This window comes from Anopheles gambiae, chromosome 2 (assembly GCF_943734735.2).
Source record: "Anopheles gambiae chromosome 2, idAnoGambNW_F1_1, whole genome shotgun sequence".
Lineage (NCBI taxonomy): Eukaryota > Metazoa > Arthropoda > Insecta > Diptera > Culicidae > Anopheles > Anopheles gambiae.
Window position 1 is genome coordinate 43901748 of NC_064601.1, and position 23804 is coordinate 43925551.

General features: G+C 48.6%; 1 protein-coding gene across 1 annotated transcript; it reads left to right on the top strand.

Annotated features, from left to right (window-relative positions):
• The first annotated feature begins 7762 nt into the window (after window positions 1-7762).
• LOC1271606 (protein pecanex) lies at window positions 7763-23776 on the top strand. The gene is made up of 10 exons (XM_559663.5): window positions 7763-8952; window positions 11578-17122; window positions 17184-17344; window positions 17427-17583; window positions 17655-17897; window positions 17970-18122; window positions 18204-18397; window positions 18468-19127; window positions 19210-20796; window positions 20888-23776. Exons 1-10 carry the CDS (start codon window positions 8800-8802, stop codon window positions 21473-21475), a joined length of 9441 nt encoding a protein of 3146 aa, XP_559663.5. The 5' UTR covers window positions 7763-8799; the 3' UTR covers window positions 21476-23776.
• Window positions 23777-23804: the final 28 nt, after the last annotated feature.

Below are 23804 nucleotides of genomic sequence, written 5' to 3' on the forward strand. Positions count from 1 at the left end.
ATAGGGGGCACCACTATAATTGAAACAAAGTGCCACATTTCTAAATGAACCAATATTTATATTTAGTCTTAATTTTATCAATTGATTTGTGCTAAAGTTATAATGTATGCACCCGCAAATCATTGAATACATATGCAATATAAAACAAAGATTTATTATTTATTGTTTATCAAAATTGTTATTATTTCATCCATTAAATATTTAAGTTTTATTGTGCCGCAGACGACACCCGTCAGCTCAGTAATAATTGCGTGCATGTTTTTACAGATAACCAAACAGATTAAAGAGGTAAAACGATTAGTCTGAATCGCATTTAAAGCACAACCACGTCTTTCTATCGATATGCGCCATCTGGATATGTTGAGTATGTACAAATCAACTGCTGTGGAATGCCAACTGTAGACCCATCCATTTTGATAATTTCTTCAAATTATCCATTCATAGACTTCATTCTTCACTCAACCATTTCGAATCCCTAATCGAAGATAGTACAAAAGCTACACAAAAATAAATAAACAAAAAACAAAAACGAGAAGCGTGTACCCCGTAATTTTACAATTAAAACAGCAATCATACGAAACCGTTAATCGAAGCAAAGCAAAACAAAACACACAAAAATGGTTGCAACGTGATTCTACTGTTGAGGAATAGATGAGGTGAGTGAAAAAGTGGTTCAAAAATATCACTTCAACACACCCCAGAGACGCCAGGCCACCCTGAATGTGGTTTCTTCTGCTGGGGTCCGTCCTGTCCGAAGACAGTCTGATTTCATCTAGCTTTTTTGTCAGTGGGTGAGCTAAACGATCGTGTGCAATCGGTCCTGCCTGCCAATGAACGAGATCGGGCGGGCTATAGGCTATGCCACAAACTGTTGAGTCATCCAACTGCTACCTTTCAAGTTCATTTCACATCCTTCCCTAGCCAATTCGCGTGTAATGGAGAAGAAATGTTTTAAGTGATCATGGAACCAACGACGAGAATGTAGAACGATGGTAGAATTGACTCGAACGCCTGAAGGCAAGAGGCTGCCTTAAAATTGCTTAATGCTCAATTGCCATGCCAATGCCATGTTTGGGTAAAGCACCGTTTAGTTGGTCAGCAATGTTGGTTTTGCTTCCTAAGAATACTTTTGTTTGCTTTTGTTATTTTGTGTTTTCATGTAGTCAACTCGTCTAATGGCCAACGATGCCTGCACTCTGGCTAGTTGCTTGAGAATAGATTTATGATAAATTTGAGCGATTATCCTGTGCCACATGGCATTAGGCACCCAATGAAACGATTCCACCTCAGCTAGGATTAAGCAAACTAGCGCATCATTTATTTTGAATCGTAGGACGGTTACAACCACAGTATATTGATGTTGTACAGAAATATGTAGGGGAAGGCAGGTAAAGACGGACAGTGCGTGTAAGATGGACTCTTCTCATAAATACACGATAAAAGTAATTATTGAATAATTCAACAAAATAGCATTCAAACTGAAGCTATGCCAACATGTTTGAAAACATGCGTTATGCTATTACTCGCTCGACGATGATGAGGGGCCTCACGAAGCCCAACATTTTGCCATGACTTGAACCACTTCAATAAACAAAAAGAAGAGGAATTGATTTCATATCCTTGAGGAATAGATAAGAGATTCTATGGAATTACAAAGATCAAAAAGTTGAATTTTTACATGGTGGAAACAATGGTCAAGCCATTGTTAACAAGTCCATCAAACAAGCTGGGGTCGCGGACTTTCCGCAGAGTAATTTCCTAAACGGACGGAAAACAATGCTTCTATAATCTGGAACAACGGAAGCTGTTAGTTCTCGATTTTTCAATAATGCTTATATTCTATATTCTACGATATGTTCTACGGCTCTAAAAATTCTTAAATTCACGGCTGAATGAACAGTCTTTGCAAACAGCTAAACATGTTTTATGTTGGAGGAAGGACGTGGAAAGCAATGGGATATATTCTAATACTGTAAAACTCATACCCTTCGTATTTATATATCCCAATATCTTTAACATTTTCCTTAACGTGTCCATCTTAACTACTTTCCTCTATCAGTTTTTTCACTATTTAGTTGTTGGTACATTATTTTATTATTCTTATTTTTTACAGAGTGTATACTTGAATCCAGTTTTTTTGGCTTCTATTCGGAAATATAAAACATTATATTATCAAGTTATAAAACGAGTTTCAGAATTGAGAATTGAATCAAAACATGAGTTCTATGATATGATATTTGAAATGTTTTATTATGTTTTTGGAAACGTAATTTTATTACAAAATTTCCTTGACACTTTACAAAAACAGCATACTGTCAATAACTCTATAGCTTAAAACAAACTTTGTATAACGAGACAATAAATTTCTGAAAATCCGGCAAACACACCATTGCTTCCACGACATTTGTTACAAAATGGTGGTAAATCTACAGGCGTACCGCGCGGGGCAATGCGTTCAACTCAGCACGTCATCATGTTTCGTTATCGCGTTACAATTTATCGAAAAATAAAAACCAATCCTCCCCGCCATGTGGCACCCAGCCGCGTGACATGTTCGGTTTGTACATAGCATCTATTGCGATTGCCACATGTATCGTTGAATGTGTGTGCTAACGATGCGTATCACATTTTGGCGTATTCAATCGGAGCCTCAATGGGATGAAATGTATGAATATTAATAATCCCCTTGACTCGCTTCGTTTTCACAACGCGACTTCATGCTGTGAACGAGGGGTGAGAAACAATGCGCCAGTGTCAGTTGTATATGGTGCCGGAGGATGTAAGCGGCAGTCTGTAATAGAATTTCGACCCTTGTTCGCTCGATAATGATACACCATTCTCTGCTCTTTCGCACAAAAAAAAGGCAATGGTAGGGTGGAAAACAGTAATGGCGGCATCAATTCGATAATAGAGGTGGTAGAATGTATGTTTTCGTTTTTGGTTTGTCAGCAGTTATAAAAAAGCAGCAAAGATCATGCGCAAATCATGAGACCGATGAAGTACGAATATTAAGCAGCTGGGGTAGCGTTTGACCAAGCTGCAACTTGAAACAATACAAATTTAACTTCATATTATTGTAGTGTCTAGTGTTTAAGAAACTTTTTTTTGTAAATAGAATATTTTTTTACGTGAATGTATGTTTTTTTTTAATTTTTTTATGGCAACCATTTCCCCCTGAAAAATATTTTAATACCCATTCAATCTCTTATATGTCAATAGCGCCATCTATTGGCAATGGAATGGCACTATACAATTTGAAAATGCAACAACTCAATTTTTTTACACTAACGTCATGAGTATGAAGAATACGAAAAATACGAATTTTCACTGGTTTCTCATAATTACTACACACTTTAATTGCGCTTGAATTGTGAGCTATGAAAACAGAGAATCAAGTAATTATCGAATATGGCGGTTGTCATTGGCCTATTCAACTACCAATTTCATTGGCCCTTCGTTAGACTGACCAGACGGTACGTATTTTACTGTATGAAAGTTCCGTTTCGGAAATTTACGGTCGTATCCTTAAAAACCCGAATTTGTACCGTTTCTCGATGTTCTGGGAATAAAAATTAAAATGTCAGAACTTTGTCGGAAATACCTACAAAACGGCATTAGAGTACATTGAGAAACAGAACAGTATCAACGACATAACAATCCAATAAACAGCTGTCCACATGCTTAATAAAATGCCAGATTTAGAGAACACTATTGTCCACCACTTGTTAATTGACCAAATATTAAATGAATCGATTGAACAAAGATGTGTTTTCCTATTCGGACATTGCTTAAGCATGTTTATTATTATTATTTTCTTTTTTCTTTGGCACAACAACCGCTGTCGGTCAAGGCCTGCCTGTACCACTACTTGTGGGCTTGGCTTTCCGTGACTTTATTGATCCCTTCATAGCAGGATAGTCAGTCCTACGTATGGCGGCACGATCCATTTGGGACTTGAACCCATGACGAGCATGTTGTTAAGCCGTACGAGTTGACGACTGTACTACGAGACCGGCTCATATTTATTATACAGTTGTTTATTGGGCTGCAAAACTCTGTAAGTTATCTAAAAATGTTAAGGTTAAGGAAAATCGGTTGTATGATTGAAGGACGTTAATAAAAGATATTATTGTGAAGGGTATTAAGAATTGGAACAGTTCCTTTCATAGAACGTTGGGTGCACGTTTTTAAGGTAATGGTAATTATGTTACTAAAGTACCCTGAATTCAAGTACAGTGGTACCCTTCATAAGGAGTATCCCTTATAAAGAGGTTTTCGCATAACGAGTAAAGCGAAATCAAATATCTCTCTTAACGAATAAAATTTTGCATAAAAATAACATTTCGCATAACGATCGATATGATATTGTGTTCCTGATACGTTTTTCGATGCCAATGTGAAATTAAAATCACGATCGGTTAGTTTTGAGCATTTCTTTAATTTTGATTGTCGCTTAGGAAAAATAGAGTATCGATACTAAACACCATTTCGTATAACGCTATTGTCAGCAGAAAACGTGCCATATGCAAAAGTCTGTGGTATAAGGACGAGTGTTACTTGCACGCTAATTATCTGGATATTACTTGTTCACGAAGCGGAGAGTTTCCCTTGCTAATTGCTGCCACTTGGAGTAGTTTCGCTTATGGAAATCTTTATAGTCGTCTAAGTTGTGCTGAAAAATATTTGCCATACATTTGTTTTAATTGTGATTGAATTGGGTTACCAAGCAAAAAACCGTGGCAGGAAAAATACTAAAACCTTTAGGGGCGCCACAAAAGTGGTCCCTAATTTTTTAAAGAGATACGCAACACGCTTTGCGAACTACATGCACCAGATGCACCAGATGGAACTCTGGTCGCTACAAACCTATTAAAAATCGTTCGAAAAAGTATTTTTAAAAGAAAACACTAGATATGTTCAAGAAAATGGATCAATTATAATGACAAAGAAATAGTTATCCAAAAATATATTCCAATTACTATAAATATGAAGACATATTTAATATTTTTAGATACGTATATATCCTTTTTTAGGCCGGTCTGGTAGTACAGTCGTCAACTCGTACGACTTAACAACCTGCTGGTCATGGGTTTCTAGCCCTAAATGGACCGTGCCCCCATACGTAAGGCAGACTATCCTGCTATGGTAATAAATAAATAACTGAAAGCCGAGCCCACTTTACTAGTGGTACAGGCAGGCCTTGACCGACAACGGTTGTTGTGCTAATGAAGAAGAAGAAGAAGAAGAAAAGATACGTCCTTTTTACCAGCACATTTTTAGTCCTTGAACAATTGTTTTACTTTTTATATAAATTATATATGGAAAAAGCCTCCCGCATTAGACGTTTGTTGCATAACGAGTGAGAATATGCCTTCTTGGAAAGACTTTTTCTTCTTTTTGTTACAACAACCGCTGTTGGTCGGGTTGTCTGCCTATACAGGCGGTCCCCGAGATACACGGTACCTCTTATACGCGGATTCGGAGATACGCGGTTTTCTAAATTTGACAATTCTTTGAGCAAATTGTACTGATTTGACACATCAATTTTAAATTGCCAAATAATTTCCGTTTCGATCGAATGTTAAAAACTATTTCAAATGGTTTAAAACTGTCATATTCAGTCAGAATCATATCAACTAATTCATAAAGTAACTATAACCTCCCCCTACTTGCAAAATTACACGACCATTACTGATATTTTAGCTGGAAACCACGAGATTCGACTTACGCGGAAATTCGAGATACGCGGTATTTTGTGGCCGTTTTCGGTCTCCATTAACCGTGTATCTCGGGGACCGCCTGTACTACTAGTGGGCTTCGAGTCAGTGACTTATTAATTATCTATAGCAGGATAGTCAGTACCATGCATGGGGACACGGTCCATTCGGGGCATGAACCCATGATGGGCATGTTGTTAAGTCGAACGATTTGATGATTGTACCACGAGACCGGCCCCTTCCTAAATGTAAAACTTTAGGGCCTTTTTGGCTTTTCATAAGACCTTTTTGGCTCGATCAGACGACTGAACAAGATCGTTGCCAACGCGCTGACAGTAGCACATTTTAAAATTTGAGGAACAGATCTGAGATCTAATTAGCAAGTGTTTATTACTATTGTGGCCCAACCTGACTACGCAGTTCTGTCCACCTGGGCGCGCTACTCACCGACAGCAGTCGACGGTTGTCGTATGATGTGTGCGGGAAAGGATGTGCGGGAGTTAAGAGGCGAATGAGGCCAATTGGCTCAAAGTCTCTATAAAAATAAAGAAAAAAAAAGTGCGTGAGTTCCCGGGTCACTGACCAGAGGAGCGGATAGGAGAATAAGGCAGCGACGGGAGCGAAAAAACACATTCGTGCGGTAGAGCTAGGCTAGGATCTACGGGTCCGTTTTACGCGATCCTTTGAGTTCGCTTGAGTTTGAGCGCGTATCCTATCATTTCCAACTTCTTTCGACGTTTGCCGTATGTAGCCTAGCCTTTGCGTCCGCCTAATACGCATTTTAATAATTTGTTTACGTTCTCCATTTTGGATTTTAAAGAAGCTATATCTTATGGGGAGACGATCGTGCGTTGCGTCTATCTTGTTTCTACTCGCTAGAGATTGATTCATTTCCGGAATGGTTTAATTCTCCTATGCTAAAGTTTATTACATGATTAAAATTTTTAAATTCTGATTAAAATTTGAATAACTGCATGAATGGTCTGAGTTTTTGTAAGTTAGTGTTTCTTCTAACTTGTTATTGTTTTATCCTTACCGGTTGGGTTATTATTTTTCTAGACTAAATCCTAATTGTTTGCTAAGGTTTCACGATTGAAAAGGTTTCACGATTTTTGCGGTTTGCTTGTTAAAGAAAATCGGTTTGAATTTAAATTTGAAATTTAATCTCACTGTTGGCGTTTAAAGATTTAAAAAATGTTCGTCAAAATAATTGATTACAGTTAAATCGTCGCGTTCTCAAAAAAATACATCGAACTAAACGATTTACAATTTACAACAACGTTTCCAAAATAAAAAAAATGTATTAAAGGACTTTGTAACTTTATTGAAACAAAAAAAAAACTATCAACTGTGTGGATAAAAAACCATGAATGGTTACATGGTTTTTAATCCATTCAGTTGATAGTTGTTTTTTTTGTTTCAATAAAGTGACAAAGTGCTAAAATGAATCATCTTTTTTAAACGTAAAGACCTACTATGAAGATTCTGTCGTTGGAATGCTTTTTAGTTGCACGCTCGATAGTAAGCTGACAGTTCAATTGAAAAGCATGCGTTTGTATGAAAAAACGTGCCAACTAAAAAGCACAATTTTAATACTAGTTAGGAGATTGAAGTTCAACCAGTGTATAGTGAGATTATGTGTATGAAAAAAATTTCAGCCCTTTGTGTCTTCAACAATCGACATTGGCTTACAAACGGGATCATATAAAACATTCTCATTCCAGTATAACTGAACGAGCACGTGATTGTCGTTTGTCTATTTGAATTTGACAGTTAACTGAGGGGTAGGACAGTATAGTTTGGTGTTCCGTGGGGTTCAAAATGAACCAGCTAAAAAACATTTGTATTTATATTTTCCATCAGGTTAATTTGTGAGTAAATTTTTAAATGCTCAGTAACAGCGAGGATAGAGTGTGTTTTCAAATGCAAAAATCAACAAAAGTGTAAATTATTTGTGCACCTGGGGGCTTGTAATTGAACGAATAACATTGGACAGCAAACGTCAAAACCATATTTCAACGAAACAAATGTCAAGCTCCCTTCGCTCGCTTTGACGAAACAATTGTTAAAACGTCCATAATGCATAAAATAGTTCGTAATGCTGCTAATGTTAGTCATCTCTAATAATTTGTGGCACCGCGCGTAAAACAGCATACTTTCCGCTTCCTAGGCGAGAGTGCTCGTGTGCACCCACAGCCACAGTCATCATCGCGTCCGTGTCGCGTTCGTTCCGCGAGTGCTGGTGCCAAACAAGAAGAAAGTAGATCAGCTCACCAACTCCAGCGAGCGCGTTACAGCACACATACAGCGCCGTCCCGAATTGCATTCTCCTCCAGCGACGGAAATTCTTCGCTTGGCTGGGGGCCACAGCACGATCCGTGATCCACGTGAAAAGCAACACTACTACCCCCCCCCTGCACTGCCCCTCAGCCCTCCGCACTCCGGCACCGTGATCCGGGAGTGGCGGAATTGTCGGAAATGGTCGGTTCGGTGCAGTAAGGGAAACTGTGTCGGTGGCAAACGCATCAAGTGGTGTGTGCATCATGACGGTGGGTGCCTCCGAAGAAAGTGGCAATTGAAGGAAAGTGGATTGAGCGTTTGGTGCGGAAGCGTTTGCCAGGAGGTGTTACTGGTGTTGCACGCCATCGAGCCGTGCCAGGAGCGAAGAAAAGTGAGGAAAACGAGTCGCGTGCGCTCACATTCGTGTGCGTGAATGAGTGTGTGTGTGTGTTTTGAATAGTAGTGAAAATAATAATAAGCGAAGGTGTGCGAAGAAGAAGAAGAGTTTGTTTTTAATGTAACAACGAAGTGCCACTACTGCCAGAGGCCAAATTAGAAAGGGAAGAGATAGAGTGAAGTCCGTACGTTGTGTTGTTGGTCCGGGGTGGCTCGCTTGTGTGTTTTGCTTGCTCTCCTTGCGACTAAACCAGCACCCGGGCTGCTCAACGAATGCGGATGGTCCTCGCTTCGCCATCCTCAAGCGCATCCGGTCGTTTGCCTCAGCACGGCACCGCACTGCCACGAGCCAGCGACGACGAACGGTGGCACCCGAGGAGCAGCAGCATGAAATGAATCGACAGCAATGGGCTCGCAAACGTTAAAAATCCTGAGGCAGGGTGTGCTGGCCAGCTTGACCGGCGGCTGGTACTATGACGTGCATCAGAATGTCTTCTGCAATGCCGTCCATCTGTACATTTGGCTGTTTTTGTTGTTTCTTCCGTTCATCATTTATATGGTAAGTGTGTGGCAGTGGTAACGGAGGGTGGGAGTGCTATCCATTAGTTGTATGATTCATCGACACCGACGTTTTTCTGAGTCAGCTATTCGCAGCGGAAAACAAAACAAACTCAGCAGAATCAGTATCTTTCATGGACGATTCGGTTGATAAACAATACGACAACAGGAGCATGTCAGCAACACCCCATAGTGAACAATCATGACCAGGCAAGAGGCAGAATTATTTCACAACACGCATAAATGTCTGCTCCCGAAAAGGAATATCAATTTCAACAAGACGGCGACAGACGGCCCCGGTTATTGGTAGCACCGTTGACCTAATTAATCCACATGGTCGAGCGTGAAGCGATGGTTCCGTGTGTAGCCGAGAACGGATTACAGAACACTTTCTCGATACGCATCCGATACACACACCCAGTGTCGCGTCAGTAAGGAAAGGGCACGCTAGAAGTAGGTGCACTGTTTTCGCAACATGCATCAACAACGACAGCAACGACACACTGCGCCACCCTCTATAATGCTCACGTAATCCTAACCTCCCCCTCGGATCGGATGGTGGTGGGACGGTAGGTACCGTACCGTACGCGAGCAATGCAGGGAGGCATGAGACAAAGCCCTCAGCCGTTGTTTTGCTGTCGATTGATTCAAGTAGATCTCTCTGTCTTACCGTGCACGCAGCGGCGCGGTGTGCTGCTGCTTGTTTTTTTTTGGTCTGCTCAGTCCCAAGCGGCCTTTATCCGGGCCCGTGCTGTGCGATGGCAAACGCTATTACACTCTTGACCATGGCCTTGTTTCATAATAATGTTTTAGAGACGCGCGCGCGAATCGCACGAATCATCATCCCGTGAGTGAGGTGATAAGCAAGGGTCGAGGCGGGCACGTGTCTAGCGGGAGGGTAGGTCTTTGCATACTTTCTTCTCGCGTGTAGGAGGTTAGTGAGAGCGCCAGCGAAGATCATTCAAAGGCAAAGGTCATTTGCGAAACGTTTACGGCATGGCCGATGATGATGGTACGGGCCAATCAAACTTTAATGTATATTATTTTACGAACCACCGAGCACTTGTCGGCCTTGCCCAGAATGGAGAGAATATCTGTAGCTGAAATCGTCTTGCACTAGTTTCACTTGCCCGACGCGTTTGTTGCTAAATCCATTGCCCTAACGTGCGCCAACAGCAGCGGGCCCTTGGCAGTCGTGTGACTTTCCCACTGGCTCGGGCTTTGCGTTGCTTGCTGCTGCGCCGGCCTGCCTAATGCCGTTACCCGGGCGCACGAATTTACCGCACCGAACAACAGCAGTTTCTAACAGTTTTTAATTCGCCTCTCGAGCATTTCGCTTAATTTTTGTCTTTCCCAATTTCCTCCGCCGAAGCTTGAGCGCGCGTGTGTCACTGACTCCGGCCTGGCAATGGGGGAAAAACTAGTCCTAATTTATTAGCGAGTCGCCACAAAGACACAAACACACACGCGCACACTGAAAGGCCGGTGTAACCTGTCTAACATCTATCTTCTGTGGCTACGACCAGTTTTCCGGTAGTTGGGGGTTGGTGGGCGAGCCTTTCATTTGCCGTGCCCCGGTGCATTTCATTGGAGGAGGAGGAGGAGGGGGGAGCAAGAAGGTGAAGGATGCCCACAACGAACGACTACGGCCGACAGAGCCGTTCGGACCTGTTCGCACTTTCATTTCTTGTGCGAATAGTGGTGTTGGTGAAGGCATGTTCTCTAGCAAGCGAGGGGGAGAGAGGGTGCACGTTGGAGACATTTATTGTGCGGTGTAATGCCGAGTGGCCGAAGTATGGCGCTAACATCCTTGTTATTTGTGGATGTGTGTGGCACCGTTACGGACGAACGTTTTTTTTTTGTTTGGTGGAGTGAAAAAGAGATGCAATACTACCACCAGCTTTTAGGGTTTAGTAGCTCCAAAATCCATTGTTTGGCTGGTCATGTGCTGGTGCGGATAATGTATTGTTCCTTTACAATGTAACAAACAGCCTGTCTTAGAAGGCGGCAAGAAAGGCAAAATAATTAGTTCTACATCCAAAACCTTCCAAAACATTATTCATTGCGTCAACAAAGTGTCGTAGAATGCTGGAGAACCTGCTGTCAAACTTAGGCTACACATGTTTGTCACCCATTTTGGCACAGATCTTGGCAATGGTGTGTTCTTGTGACCTTTTGCCTGTCAATGCATGAGTCATACTTTCCTTAGATTGTCTGTGTAGATCCGTGGCGGCCGATGATGGGCGAAGAAAGCAAAGGAGAAGAACGAGAGATAAGCATTGACGCCGGTGCCCAATGTGTTGTGTGTTGACCGTGCAATGGTTCGGTCCCGGGTTGGACTTGATCCAACAAGCATCAACGGCTGGACGAATATTTAATTGACAATCTGATGAGCGCACCATTGTTGTAAGCGTTGATAATAATCCCACAGATACACACATGGACATGGACACGTACACACCCACACACATCGTCTTTCATCACGTGCAGCTAAACGGTTGGGGTTCTATTTTGGGCAGGGGTTTTTTGAAGGGTTTTGTTTTTATCGGACAAAAACACTCAATAATCATCCCCATGCCAATTTGCTAACGTTTGTTTGTTTTCGTTTGCTTCACGCTTATTCCAGTACTTCCCGACCACCGTAGCGGTGTGGAGCGTTTACTGCGTGCTGATCGCGATCATCATCACGTTCTTCAAGATGGTGAACGTGGCGCTGCACCGCATGTACGACCGGGCACGTACACTGTCCGAGACGAACCTGAAGAAGCCCGGAAGCGCGAGCTCGAAAGTGCCGCGCGAAGCGGGCGCCGGCATCGGTATCGGCGGCTCGGGCGACGACGAGCCCGGCATCGAGATGCAAATCCTCGGCACGGGGGAGGTGGCCGGCAGCACGCCGCCGGCGAACATGTCGTCGCGCACGTCGGTGGAGCACCACAGTGACGAGAACAGCTACGCCAACAGTGCGATCTCGATCGACTACCAGGAGCAGGTGACGAGCACGATCGATCTGAAGGTAGACGTGCATCGGAAGAACAGCTCCGAGTCGAGCGACAGCGGCCTGAGCGGCGGCGGCGGAGCGGCTGGCAGTGGGCCCACGGGTGCCGGCACCGGTGGCGTGGCCGGCGGCGCAACCGGTGGCGGTCTGGTCGGTGCGGTCGTGCCGTCGGCCGCCTGCAGCGATGCCTGCTTTCGGAGCGACCGCATTGCGGAGGCGAACAACGAGACGCCGTTCGGTGCGCCGGTCGTCCGGTACGGCGGGCCGGTGAAAACGCACACGGCGGAAGTGTGCAGCACGGGCACGCACAAGCGTTCGCTTTCCACGCCCAGCCAGGACCGGTTTTCCGAGCTGGTGCTCGAGACGGTGATGCGCGAGATGACGCGCGAGTTCGGCGATTTGCCGCTGGCCGCCAACGGTGCTACCGGCGCTGGCGGTGGCGGCAGCGGGAAGAGCGGCGAGGCTGTGGCGGGCTCGCGGCTGCTGGGCGCGCAGTCAAACGCCTCCCTGCGGCGGCATCAGTACAAGTCGAAGCGGAAACAGCGCTTCATGAACAGTCAGCTGCAGCGCCAAATATCGCTCGATTCGGAAAAGCTGAACGGTAGCAACGTGTTTGCGGACGAGCTGGCCGGATGCGATCAGGGCAAGTTGGGCGGTGAGATGCCCGACGGTGGGGCGCGCAATCGGCGACGGACGACGGGCGGCGCCGGCGGCAGCAGTACGGATGCGGGCGGGGTCGGCCCCGAGGGAGGGTTGCAGCTGCAGCGGCACCTTAGCTCGGACGATCAGAACAACAAATCGGTCGGCTCGTTGTTCCACCATCAGCTGCACCATCACCACCACCACCATCACCATCACATGCTGGCGCTGCAGAATCTCGACCCCGATCTGTACATGGATCACAACTACACGAAATCGGCGGTCCAGCTGGCGATAGCGGACACGGGCAGCGGGAACGATGCGTCCGGCAAGATCACGTACCTGCTGCACCAGACCACCCCGATCCGGCGGGACTCGAGCAGCACCATGTCGGCGCTGCAGCTGCCGACGATCGCGAGCAGCAGCAGCGGTCCGGTCGGCGCATCCAGCGTCGGGGGAGGCGTGTCGGGGGACGGTGTCAGTACGGCGGGCCTGGGGGCGGGCGGTGATCGGGCTGTCAGCAGGGGCGGCAACAATGCGTCCGGCAAGCGGCGCAGACACTCGAACACGGCCGCCAACACGGCCGGCGGTAACGGCGCGGGCAGACCGCTGCCCCGCTCGCTGACGTCGGTCCGACGGATTAAGAGTGCCGCGCTGGAAACGTGCAGCCCCGCCTCGATACCCAACCTGACGCCGACGCACCCGAACAGCGTGGAGGTGATCGGTGGGCAGACGCTGCGCAACCCGCGCCACACGGTGCTGCCGCCGCCCAGCAAGTGCTTATCGCGCAATCCGTACCTGAACTTGTTTACGAAATCGAACGAAGGAAGCAGTGGAACCGGGCTGGTGGACGTGTGCGGCGGCGGTGGCGTGGCGGGAGGGTCGTCCAGCTTCGCGGGCGCTGGTTGTGATAGTGCTGCTGCCTTCGAATCGGTGCTACCCGGTGCGACCAATGCCGGCAGCGACCCGGTCTACCCGATCGCGGAACAGTCGGACGAAAGTACGCCGGTAAAGAGTGCGGCCGGGACGGGCAGGGTGATGGCGCGGGACGAAAGTACGCCTCCAGTGCAACGGTTCGATCTGCACTCCGACTCCGAGGATGGGCTGGAGGATGACGACGAGGACGAGGAGGACGAAGGGGACGGCGAGGAAGAGGAGGACGACGAAGATGATGATGTAGATGAGGAGGAGGAGAACATCGAGCAGGAGGCGCCGGGTCGGGAAGAGCGATCGCGGCAGGAAGGAGAGGAGCTGCGGGGGGAGAGCTATTATGCCGCGGAAGAACTGAAGAAACCCGACAGGATAGGTGATAGTGAAGAGGATCTCACACTGCACGACCAGTTACGACGATTGCACCACCAACAGCAACAGCAGCAGCAGCAGCATCAACCAAGGATGTCCGAGGGGGTGGATGATTCGCTGGAAGACGCGGCTGGCGTTGAATCGGACATGGAGCATCCGGACAGTGGGCCACAGTCGACCGATTCCGACACGGAAACGAATGCGGGCTCGCGTTCGCCGCTGCTAGAGCCGCGAACGCATCGAACCAACTCCGAGCAGCAGGTCGGGGCGGCCACCATTGTGGAGGCGAAAAATGCGGCCTGCTGCGCCATAGTGCCTCCGAAGCTGATTGGCAGCGAGGTGAAGAAGACGTCCTCGAGTCCAACGATCAGCTGCAGCGACAGTAGCGCACTGCACCTGCACCATCACCACATGCTGCGTTCGCCGATGAAGGCGTTCGAGGAGACGGGCTGCCTGTCGTCGAGCGACTGGGAGCAGGCAAGCGCAAGCTCCAAAGATCTGCTCATCGCGAAGGACGGTGCGGTGGCGAAGGAGGGACACGGTGCGAGTGGAGCACTGAAGAAGGCTGTGGCGACTAGTGAATCCGACCCGCAAATTCCTGGCTCGAGTGGTGCAGCTAGCAAGACGAAAACGAACGACGAAGCGACCGCCGGCTGCTCGGCTGTAACGGACACAGCAAACGGCTCCACCCTGTCGGTCGCCCAACTGCAGCAGCAGCAGCAGCCGCGCAACTTGGGTGCGATACCGAAAACATCTCCACCCGGCCGCAGTGCCAGCGTGCGGCGGTTGAGCGTGGAGGAAAACTATCCCAGCACGAGTAGCAAGATCTACAATCGGTCCCTTTCCCAGCGACTGCTCGCCGAGCGCATACCGGAAAACTCCACTGCCGCGCCGCTAATCACGTTTCTCAACTACCGGTCCGATGTGCCAATCCCGCCGATCTATCTGCCCGGGAACAGTGCGCTGTCGGAGCAGCAGACGGCTAGCTTTACCTTTCGTCGACCGGCACCACTGCCCGCGCGTCCCTACCGCCAGCTGAACTGCCGCTTGCGCATGCTTAAATCGGATGGTGGCAGTGAGGGCGGGGCCGGCTCGTCGTCGCTCGCTCAGTCGGGTGTATCCTCTTCCGCTGGAGCGGCAGCATCGAGCACCGGCACGGCCGCTGCCGCTGGAGAGTATTGGCGGGACGATGATAATAACAACTGCAACTACTGCCTGGACGCACTGGAAAGTCCGCAGACGCGGTTACAATCCCTGGCCACGGCCGGTGCTGCTGCAGGTGGAGGTAGCTTTGCTGGCTATCCTGCCGGCGCACGCAGCATCTGTCACGATGCGCTGATGCCGGGAACCGTCGGAGAGGTGCCTTTGAATTTCTACGTCACGGACGATTCCGATCGGTGGTTGCGCTGCGCGGCCAACGTGCTAAAGGAACGGTTCGGTGCGTTCAACCATCATCTGCACTCACACCACCACCTGCACCACCACCATCATCACCATAGGACGATCAGCATTAGCGGTCCGTCGACGAGCGGCACATCGGGCGTGATCGGCGGGCTGGGCAGTGGCGGTGTTGGCGGCAGCAGCGGTTTGGCATCGGGCGGCCCAACGGGCGGCACGATCTCGTCCGCCGGCGATGACTTCAACACGGCGTCCATCAATTCGGGCAGCGGCATCGCGGACAAAACGATCGTCGCCTCGACCGATTGCAGTCTGTCGCGGGCGCAAAGCACGATCGACGTGGTGCCCCACTCGATGTTTGGCGAATCGGGACCGAAGGTGCGCCCGAAGCGGTACTACAAGCTGTCGCTGCGGTTTCTGTGCTTCCGGGAGCACCTGAACATATCGATGAACCGGCTGCAGCTGCTGGCGCTGTTCGATCGCGACACGAGCTGGGTGCAGGTGGTGCTGGCGATCGCGCTCTGCACGCTGGTCTCGCTGCTCGGCTCGCTGGTGCTGTTTCAGAAGTTTTACGAAGATCTGTACGCGTTCATCTTTTGCTTCGTGATTGCGGGGAGCCAGTACTCGCTGCTCAAGAGCGTGCAGCCGGATGCGGCGTCCCCGATTCATGGCTTCAACAAAACCGTCACCTACTCGCGGCCGATCTACTTCTGCCTGTGCTGTGGGCTGCTGCTGGGTATTCATCAGCTGCTGCGCGAGTATCAGCTCGACATGGGGCGCGACACGGTGTCGATCGTGCTGTTCGGCTCGCCGATCTCGATCGTAGCGTTTCTGCAGTCGGCTCAAACCGTACTGAAGTATGTGATACTGTTCTTTCCGCTGCTGTTCTGTCTGGGCCTGTTTCCGCAGATCAACACCTTCACCATGTACTTCCTGGAGCAGGTCGACATGCATCTGTTCGGGAGCAATGCGTCCTGCAGCCTGCTGGCGTCCTTTCTGTCGGTGGTGCGATCGATCGTCGCTTGCACGCTGCTGTTTGGGCTCGTGTACGGCGCACTGTCCGAAACGGGAACGCAGCACGTGCTGTTCTCCATGTACTGCGCGTTTCTGGTGACGGTGTCGTACCATCTGTCGCGCTGCGCCAGCGACTACACCTACATCTGGGCAGTGATCAAGTCGAGCCTGCTGACGCACTCCGACTACGATGATGCGTCGAGCAAGGAGGATTCGAAAATATCGTCCGACTCGGGTGACGACGGCAAGGAGGATGGGCAGCGCCATTCGAGCGGTGACGGTGGGGCCGGCGGCTCGGCCCGCTCCACCGACGAGATGAACCGGGACTTCGACGAGGAGGCGGGACGGGATGCAGTTGCCAAGGAGCTGGACGATCCGCTGCCCCGCAAGCTGCAGGATACGGTGACGGCTCGCCTCAAGAACGACGCGGTCGTGTGCGTGGTGCTATCGGTGGCCATGTTCAGCCTGCACTGCAGCACCGTGTTTACCGTGCTGCAGCCCGAAATCAATCACGTGCTGCACTCCGGTGCCTGCATTCTTGGCTTCCTGATGCATTACATCGTGCCACAGCTGCGCAAACATCTGCCCTGGCTGTGCATTGCGAAGCCGATCCTGAAGCCGGAAGAGTTTGGCCTGTTCGAGGTGCACAAGCTGTCGAAGATAATGTGGTTCGAGACGATGTACGTGGTGCTGTGCTTCTTCGAGCGTAACATCCTTTACCCGCTGATCTTCATCAGCGCACTGACCGCCGACTGCGGACAGATTGCGGACAAGTTTGGTCTCACGTTCGGTTCGATCCTGATCGTAATGTGCAGCTTGAAATGTAAGTTTATAAAGACGCTCACGAGGAGGAGTTATTAAAACATGTATTTATTCTATTACAGGCGTTCGAAATGCGTACTCCGACACTGGCAGCCAGTACGTTATACTCATCTTTACGGTGCTCTTCTTTCGATCGGACTACAAAATGTCGAGTGAAACGTTTCTTTTGGACTATTTCCTCATTTCGATCCTCTATCGTAAGATTGCAGAATTCTTGCTAAAGGTAAAGATTATCACTAATATCCCTCTCAATTGGCTCAATTTTTAATTAACGTTGTGTGTACGTTGTTCTCGGATGGTTTCAGCTACAATTTGTGGTCACATACATCGCACCGTGGCAAATAACGTGGGGCTCCGCGTTCCACGCCTTTGCCCAACCGTTCAGCGTACCGCACTCGGCGATGCTGTTTCTGCAGACGGCGATCAGTGCAATCCTGTCAACACCTCTCAATCCATTCCTTGGTAAGAAGCGTGTCATCTGGTCCTTTTTCCCATTAGGCCTAACATTTGTTTGCCCTTCTCTTTTCTTATAGGAAGTGCCATATTTCTCACCTCGTACGTACGCCCGATTAAGTTCTGGGAGCGTGACTACAACACACGGCGCATCGATCACTCGAACACCCGGCTGAGTTCGCAGCTCGAGCGCGACCTCGGTGCGGATGATAATAATCTGAACAGCATTTTCTACGAGCACCTGACGCGATCGCTGCAGCATTCCCTGTGCGGCGATCTGCTGATGGGCCGCTGGGGAAACGTCAGCCAGGGAGATTGCTTCGGTAAGAAACGAGCTGAGGGAGATTGCCATTGCCGGCGCAGTGTTTGCTGATTGTGCTTTTCTCTTTCCCTAGTGCTTGCCTCTGATTATTTAAACTGCCTTGTACACATCATCGAACTCGGCAACGGGCTGTGTACGTTTCAAATGCGTGGCCTCGAATTTCGAGGCACCTACTGTCAGCAGCGCGAAGTCGAAGCAATCTCCGAAGAGGTGGAAGATAATATCGGTAGGTTGACGGTTTGGCGCTGGCGCAGGCGCTTTCTTTACAACGGCGGAATCTAATACACTGCGTTTGATCATTTAACAGGATGCTGTTGCTGTACGATCGGCCATTTGCCGCGTATGTTAAGTGCCAATGCCATGTTCACGACGCGCTGGTTAGCCTGGCAAGTGATGGCTTCCAAGTACGTGCTGGAGGGTTACTCCATCTCAGATAACTCGGCCACTGCCACCATGCAGGTGTTTGAGTTCCGCAAGGTGCTCATTTCATATTACGTAAAGGTAAGTCAGGGGCAATAAGATTCCGACTGGCTGTTTGCGCAGTGTCTTACTTGTTCGTTGTCCTATCCAGAGCATCATCTACTACACGCTCCGATCGCCGAAGCTGATGAGCTGGCTGCAGTCGCAAGCGATAGAGGAAGCGCTCGAACACACCACCGACCGGCAGTTTGTGGATTTGGACCCAGTGTTCAACATCAACCTGGACGACGACTACGACTCGCGGGCTGCCGGCATTACGCGCAGCAGCTTCTGGTGTGTTTACGGCGACTGGATACAGTTTTGCAGCGACAAAAAGCGCCAGCAGCTTCAGGCGGCCCTGAACGAGCGAACGCCAAGGAAAACTACCGGAGCGGCAACGGCTACTGCTACCACTGCTGCCCCATCAACCGCCACTCCTGGCGATAGTGGAGCTGGGAACTGTTTCGTTTCGTCATCATCGAATGCGAATGTTATGAAAGCAGATAGTGCCAGCGGTGCGACAAAGGACGGGAAAGGATCGTCGGGTGGTGCTGTCGGCACGAACACCGGATCGACGGTACTGGATGGCTGGATGGAAGCAGGATCGGCAGACAGCAAGGCAGAATGTGGCGAATCTAGTGGGACAAATGGGAATACTGTACCAGCGGGCACGTCCTCGACCGGAGCATCGGCCGGATCGCAAGCGAATGGGGCGGGATCAACGAACAATGCATCGAATGGGTCTGCCAATGGGACGTCGTTTTTCAAATCGGTACGTAAGGCATCCGATAAAACAGGAACACACTGATGGTAGAGCTTTTAAATTAACACATATAGTTTATTCTCTTTTACAGAACCGTGACTCCCTGGTGACCTCGTTGTGTATGTCCTTGGCGCTGTTGGCGCGGCGCACTCTTGCCACCGCCAGCCACAGTTCCTCGTGCGGCGTAGAGTTCTTTCTGCACGGGTTGCACGCGCTGTTCAAAGGCGACTTTCGTATCACCTGCCCGAGGGATGAGTGGGTGTTTGCGGACATGGAGCTGCTGCACGGTGTGGTTGCGCCGGCAGTGCGAATGTCGCTGAAGCTTCACCAGGACCACTTTCTCTGCCCGGACGAGTACGACGATTACAGCAACCTGTACAATGCGATCGACTTCCACACGAAGGAGCTGGTGATTTCGCACGAAGCCGATCCGCTGTGGCGCAATGCGGTGTTGCGCGGGACGCCCAACTTGCTCGCCTTGCGCCACGTCATGGACGACGGGTCGGACGAATATCGCGTCATCCGGCTGACGAAGCGATTTCTTACCTTCCGGGTGATCAAGCTGAATCGCGAGTGTGTGCGTGGCCTGTGGGCTGGGCAGCAGCAGGAGCTGATCTATCTGCGCAATCGCAATCCCGAGCGGGGCAGCATACAGAACGCAAAGCAGGCGCTGCGGAACATCATCAACTCGTCGTGCGATCAGCCCATCGGCTATCCGATCTACGTGTCGCCGCTCACGACCTCCTATGCCGAAACAAACGCACAGCTCTGCCGAATAATCGGTGGCGAGATAACGCTGGAGAAAATTCAGTCCATGCTGATCCGCATCTGGAAGCGCATACGCCAGCGATGCCGGGAAGGGTGCAGCAGCGGCAGTGCCATCATCGAGGGCGAAATGACGGAAATGCAGGGCGTGTACTGCAACACACCGACGCCGAACAACACGCTGTCGGGCACAGCGGGCACGCTCTCGTACGGCAGCCAGAACATGTCGATCTCGGGCGCAGCGGCGACTCGCGGCAGTATGGCGAGCATTAACAAACCGACCAGCTCCACGCTGCTGGCAGGATTTTTGATACGCGAGAGGGACGCCGAACGGGAAGCAATGGCGATGGGGACGACGGGTGTGCGCGAACGGAGCACTATTGCCAAGCGGAACGTTGGCAGCACGAGCAAGGACCGCATCGATTGGGCCGCACTGCAGATAAACAAGCGCGACTCGTTCCGCGAGGTGCTGGCGGAAGCGGTCGCTGCAGCTGCCGGCGGTGCTAGTGGCAGCGGAAACGACAGCTCTGTCGGAGCCGACGATGAAAGCCAGAGCACTGCTGGCGGCAGTCCTAACTCGACGTTGAAGCAGCAGGGAAGCGTTGAATCCACGTCCGGTCTGGCTAGCGGGTACGTCCACAAAGCGAACGTTCCTTCGTCGATGCTTTCGGGTGGTGGATCGGGGTTTAGCGCGGCCCTAGCGAGCGGAGGTAATGGGGTCGCTGCCGGTAGTCGCATTCCCGGGGTGCCGGGAACGTTGACCTTTACCCTCTCACCACCGGACGATGCTCCGTACTCGCTGTTTGTGATGGCGGAGGCGCAGCCGGACGAACCAAAGACCAGTGTGCAGTGGATGCATTCGCCGCCAACAATCGGACTGAACAAGAAGGTGATCATCGTGGATGCATCCCAGGTAGGTAGTAGGATCTAATCGGAAGACCTCGGTCAGCTTCTTTAAGCTAGTGAATGTATAGATTAAAATTTCCAATTGGTTTTTTTCCCAGATATATGACTGCCTCGATCTGGGGCGTCGTATCGACGTGACTTGGCCGAATGAACAGTTTCGGTCGAGTGGAGGACGCTCATCGTGGAAAGAATGGAGCCCACAGGAAGGTATGGTGGGAAACGTGGTACACTACTGGCAGCCGAACCATCCCGACCATCACTACCGATCAAACGTAAATCGCACCATCCTGCTAGTTAAGATCGGCGAACGGCATGTACCGATCGGTGAAAAGGGTATAAAGGAGTACAACACGATCGGTTTGGTTGCAGCGGAAACTCTCCCCACTACCGTGCAGGGTGATGAATCTAGCAGGAGTGGCGTCGCGCCAGGACGACAGCATTCCCTGGAGGCAGTTAGTGAGGATATAACATCTGCCATTGCCGTAGACTCATCGACGATTGTGTCCAGCGATCGTGCGTCAACCGAAGCGAATGACATGCAGTCCTCCCCACAGAGTGAAACACAGATAACTTCCACAACCGGCAATATAGCGAGCCAGGGTGGCACTGAATCCGAACCAAAGGGTGTACCAGATAGCATGGAGGAGCCTGCCGAGTCGTCGGTGGACGCAGCGCAAACGAAATAGTACCCGACTGGGGGCCGCACACGAAAAGCATCTGTTGCATCTCGAAGCACTCGAAAGACATCACATACGTTAAATGTGTTGCTTTAATTAACTAAGGAGGTTTTTGCGTGAAGGTTGGTAAGTTGTAGAACGAACTACACTACGACTGTAAATAGCTATTTTCATCATCGCCTTATTCATGTTATAGTTTAATTGTAGCGAAGCGTGGTTTGTTGTACGTGTTCGTTTTTTGTAGTTTTCGTTGGCATCTCTGGCTTCTATTAGGGCATCAGCTTTTTCACTTGATTGCACTAAGCTGCTAGATATGCGTAACGTAAACTTCACGAAATGAAGCACGGTATGCGTTTAGGTACCAAACAGAGGGGCGTTAAAGAGAGTGATAAGGTGCAAGCATGAAGAATTTGATAAGCGTAATGATAGAGAGCGGTTAGGTATTAGGGACAACGTTTCCTACCTACAAAGTAACACGTAACATATGCAAAAAAACCGATATCGAGTGAGTCAAAATTGTATCAAACAATGTTCCACTGTTGTTGAACAGTTTACAGTATTCGTACGATTTAGCTTCAATTTGCTCCGTTGTGTTGTTTACTCTTTTTCTTTAATCTCAAAGATTCACAAGACAAGTCACTTGTTTTTAATGCAATATCAATGTTTTTTTTTAATGTTTCTCTACATAACTGTTTCGTGTATCATGTTATCTGTTTTGCTTTTAACACTCAGCAATAGTTTAAAAACGAGATTGTGCTTCATCTGTTTTCATGTTATTGTACGCATCCTACAAACATATTCCATGCGTCCCCCGATAGTTGTTTTCACAAGTCCTTTAGGCTTCAGAACGTAATATTTTCCGCACTTTCTATTACACAAGCTCTACTTGTGTACAGAATTTTAAAACTGTTTTACTAGCTAGAAAAATAAAACAAAAGCCGGAGAGCGCAGGGAGCGTAGATCGTTGAGCTAGGCCACCTCCTATTCCCCCATCATCATCACCTTTAGCATGAAACCGATTGATCTGTTGCGTATGCGTGAGTTATGTAGCGAGAGCGTAAGCGAAATGCCCGCAGAAAATCGCAAAAATAAGAATGGAATCGAAGGAAACAAACGCGATGAAATGTGATAATTAACGTTTAAGTGAAAACAAAAAAAAATCATATATAGATATGGTGTAAAGTAGATAAAAGATTGAAAGGCTTGCCTCTAATGTTTGCTTTAGGAATGGTTTTAAGGATTGTAAAGAGAAAAAAAACATAGATAGGACCAGACATAGTTGAAGAAAAAAGTCATGCGAAGAATTAAAATAGAGAAATCATGGAACTAACCAACAATGCTATATTCGGCACTCGTTTACTCGTTATATCGAAAGTTCGTTAAATTATTATGTAGAGTTCAAGAAATGACGTTTGCAACCAAACAAAGCAGTAAGACAACACGATACGATTTCGCATTCCGCGGACGATACGAGTGGAGCAGGGACACAGAAAGGGAGGGGGGAGAGGGTGAGAGAGAGAGAGAAAGTAGAAAAACACGATCCTTGAAGGAGGAATTAAGACTTGAGCCGGAGGAAGGAAGCGGGAGGAAAACCTGTACATTCTCCAGCCGGACTACACTGAAGAATGCTTATACCTTACTTTACGATATCCGCGTTCGTTCGATGAATTGATGAAGATTATTTTTTAGAGTAGTTAGCCTAGTTAGTTAATTACTTTACACCGATCATCAGAGATACGACGAAGGTGGAGGCGGGTACGACGGTCACGGTAGTTTGTTATCAAGTATCACAGGAGAGCGGAGCACTGGAGTCCCCAGTCACCCAGAAGCGCTGTGGTTATCGAATCGAACGCCTAGAGAGGAGAGTTACTGCTATTTTTACTATTGTCTACTAGAACATGTTGATTTGTTCCATACTATCTCGCTTGTGTAACGTTTGTATGTATATATCGGTTAAACTAGAAACGAAACGAATGGGGGCGGTAAACGGCGAATGGCGAGCGGAAGGTGCGCGAAGGCGCTAGATAATCGAGCAAGAGCACAGTTGCGCAAAGATACGTGAGCATGCCCTTACAACATTACACAGCTAACTATCAAGCAACTATGAATAGGGATCCAAACCAAACAAACAAAACAATTGAACGAACAATGGTGACGAACCGTGAGGAGCCTGAATCTTTGGCGAGAGGTGGCTAGTATTTTTTTCTGTTATCATATAATCAAACTCGCTCATGGACATCTTTGAACGGATTCACAAGTTATGCCTTTTTTAACAAAACAAGAATAAAAACCAGAAACTTTTCAAACGTACCGAATTAAAATGCGAACCTTGTCCGCG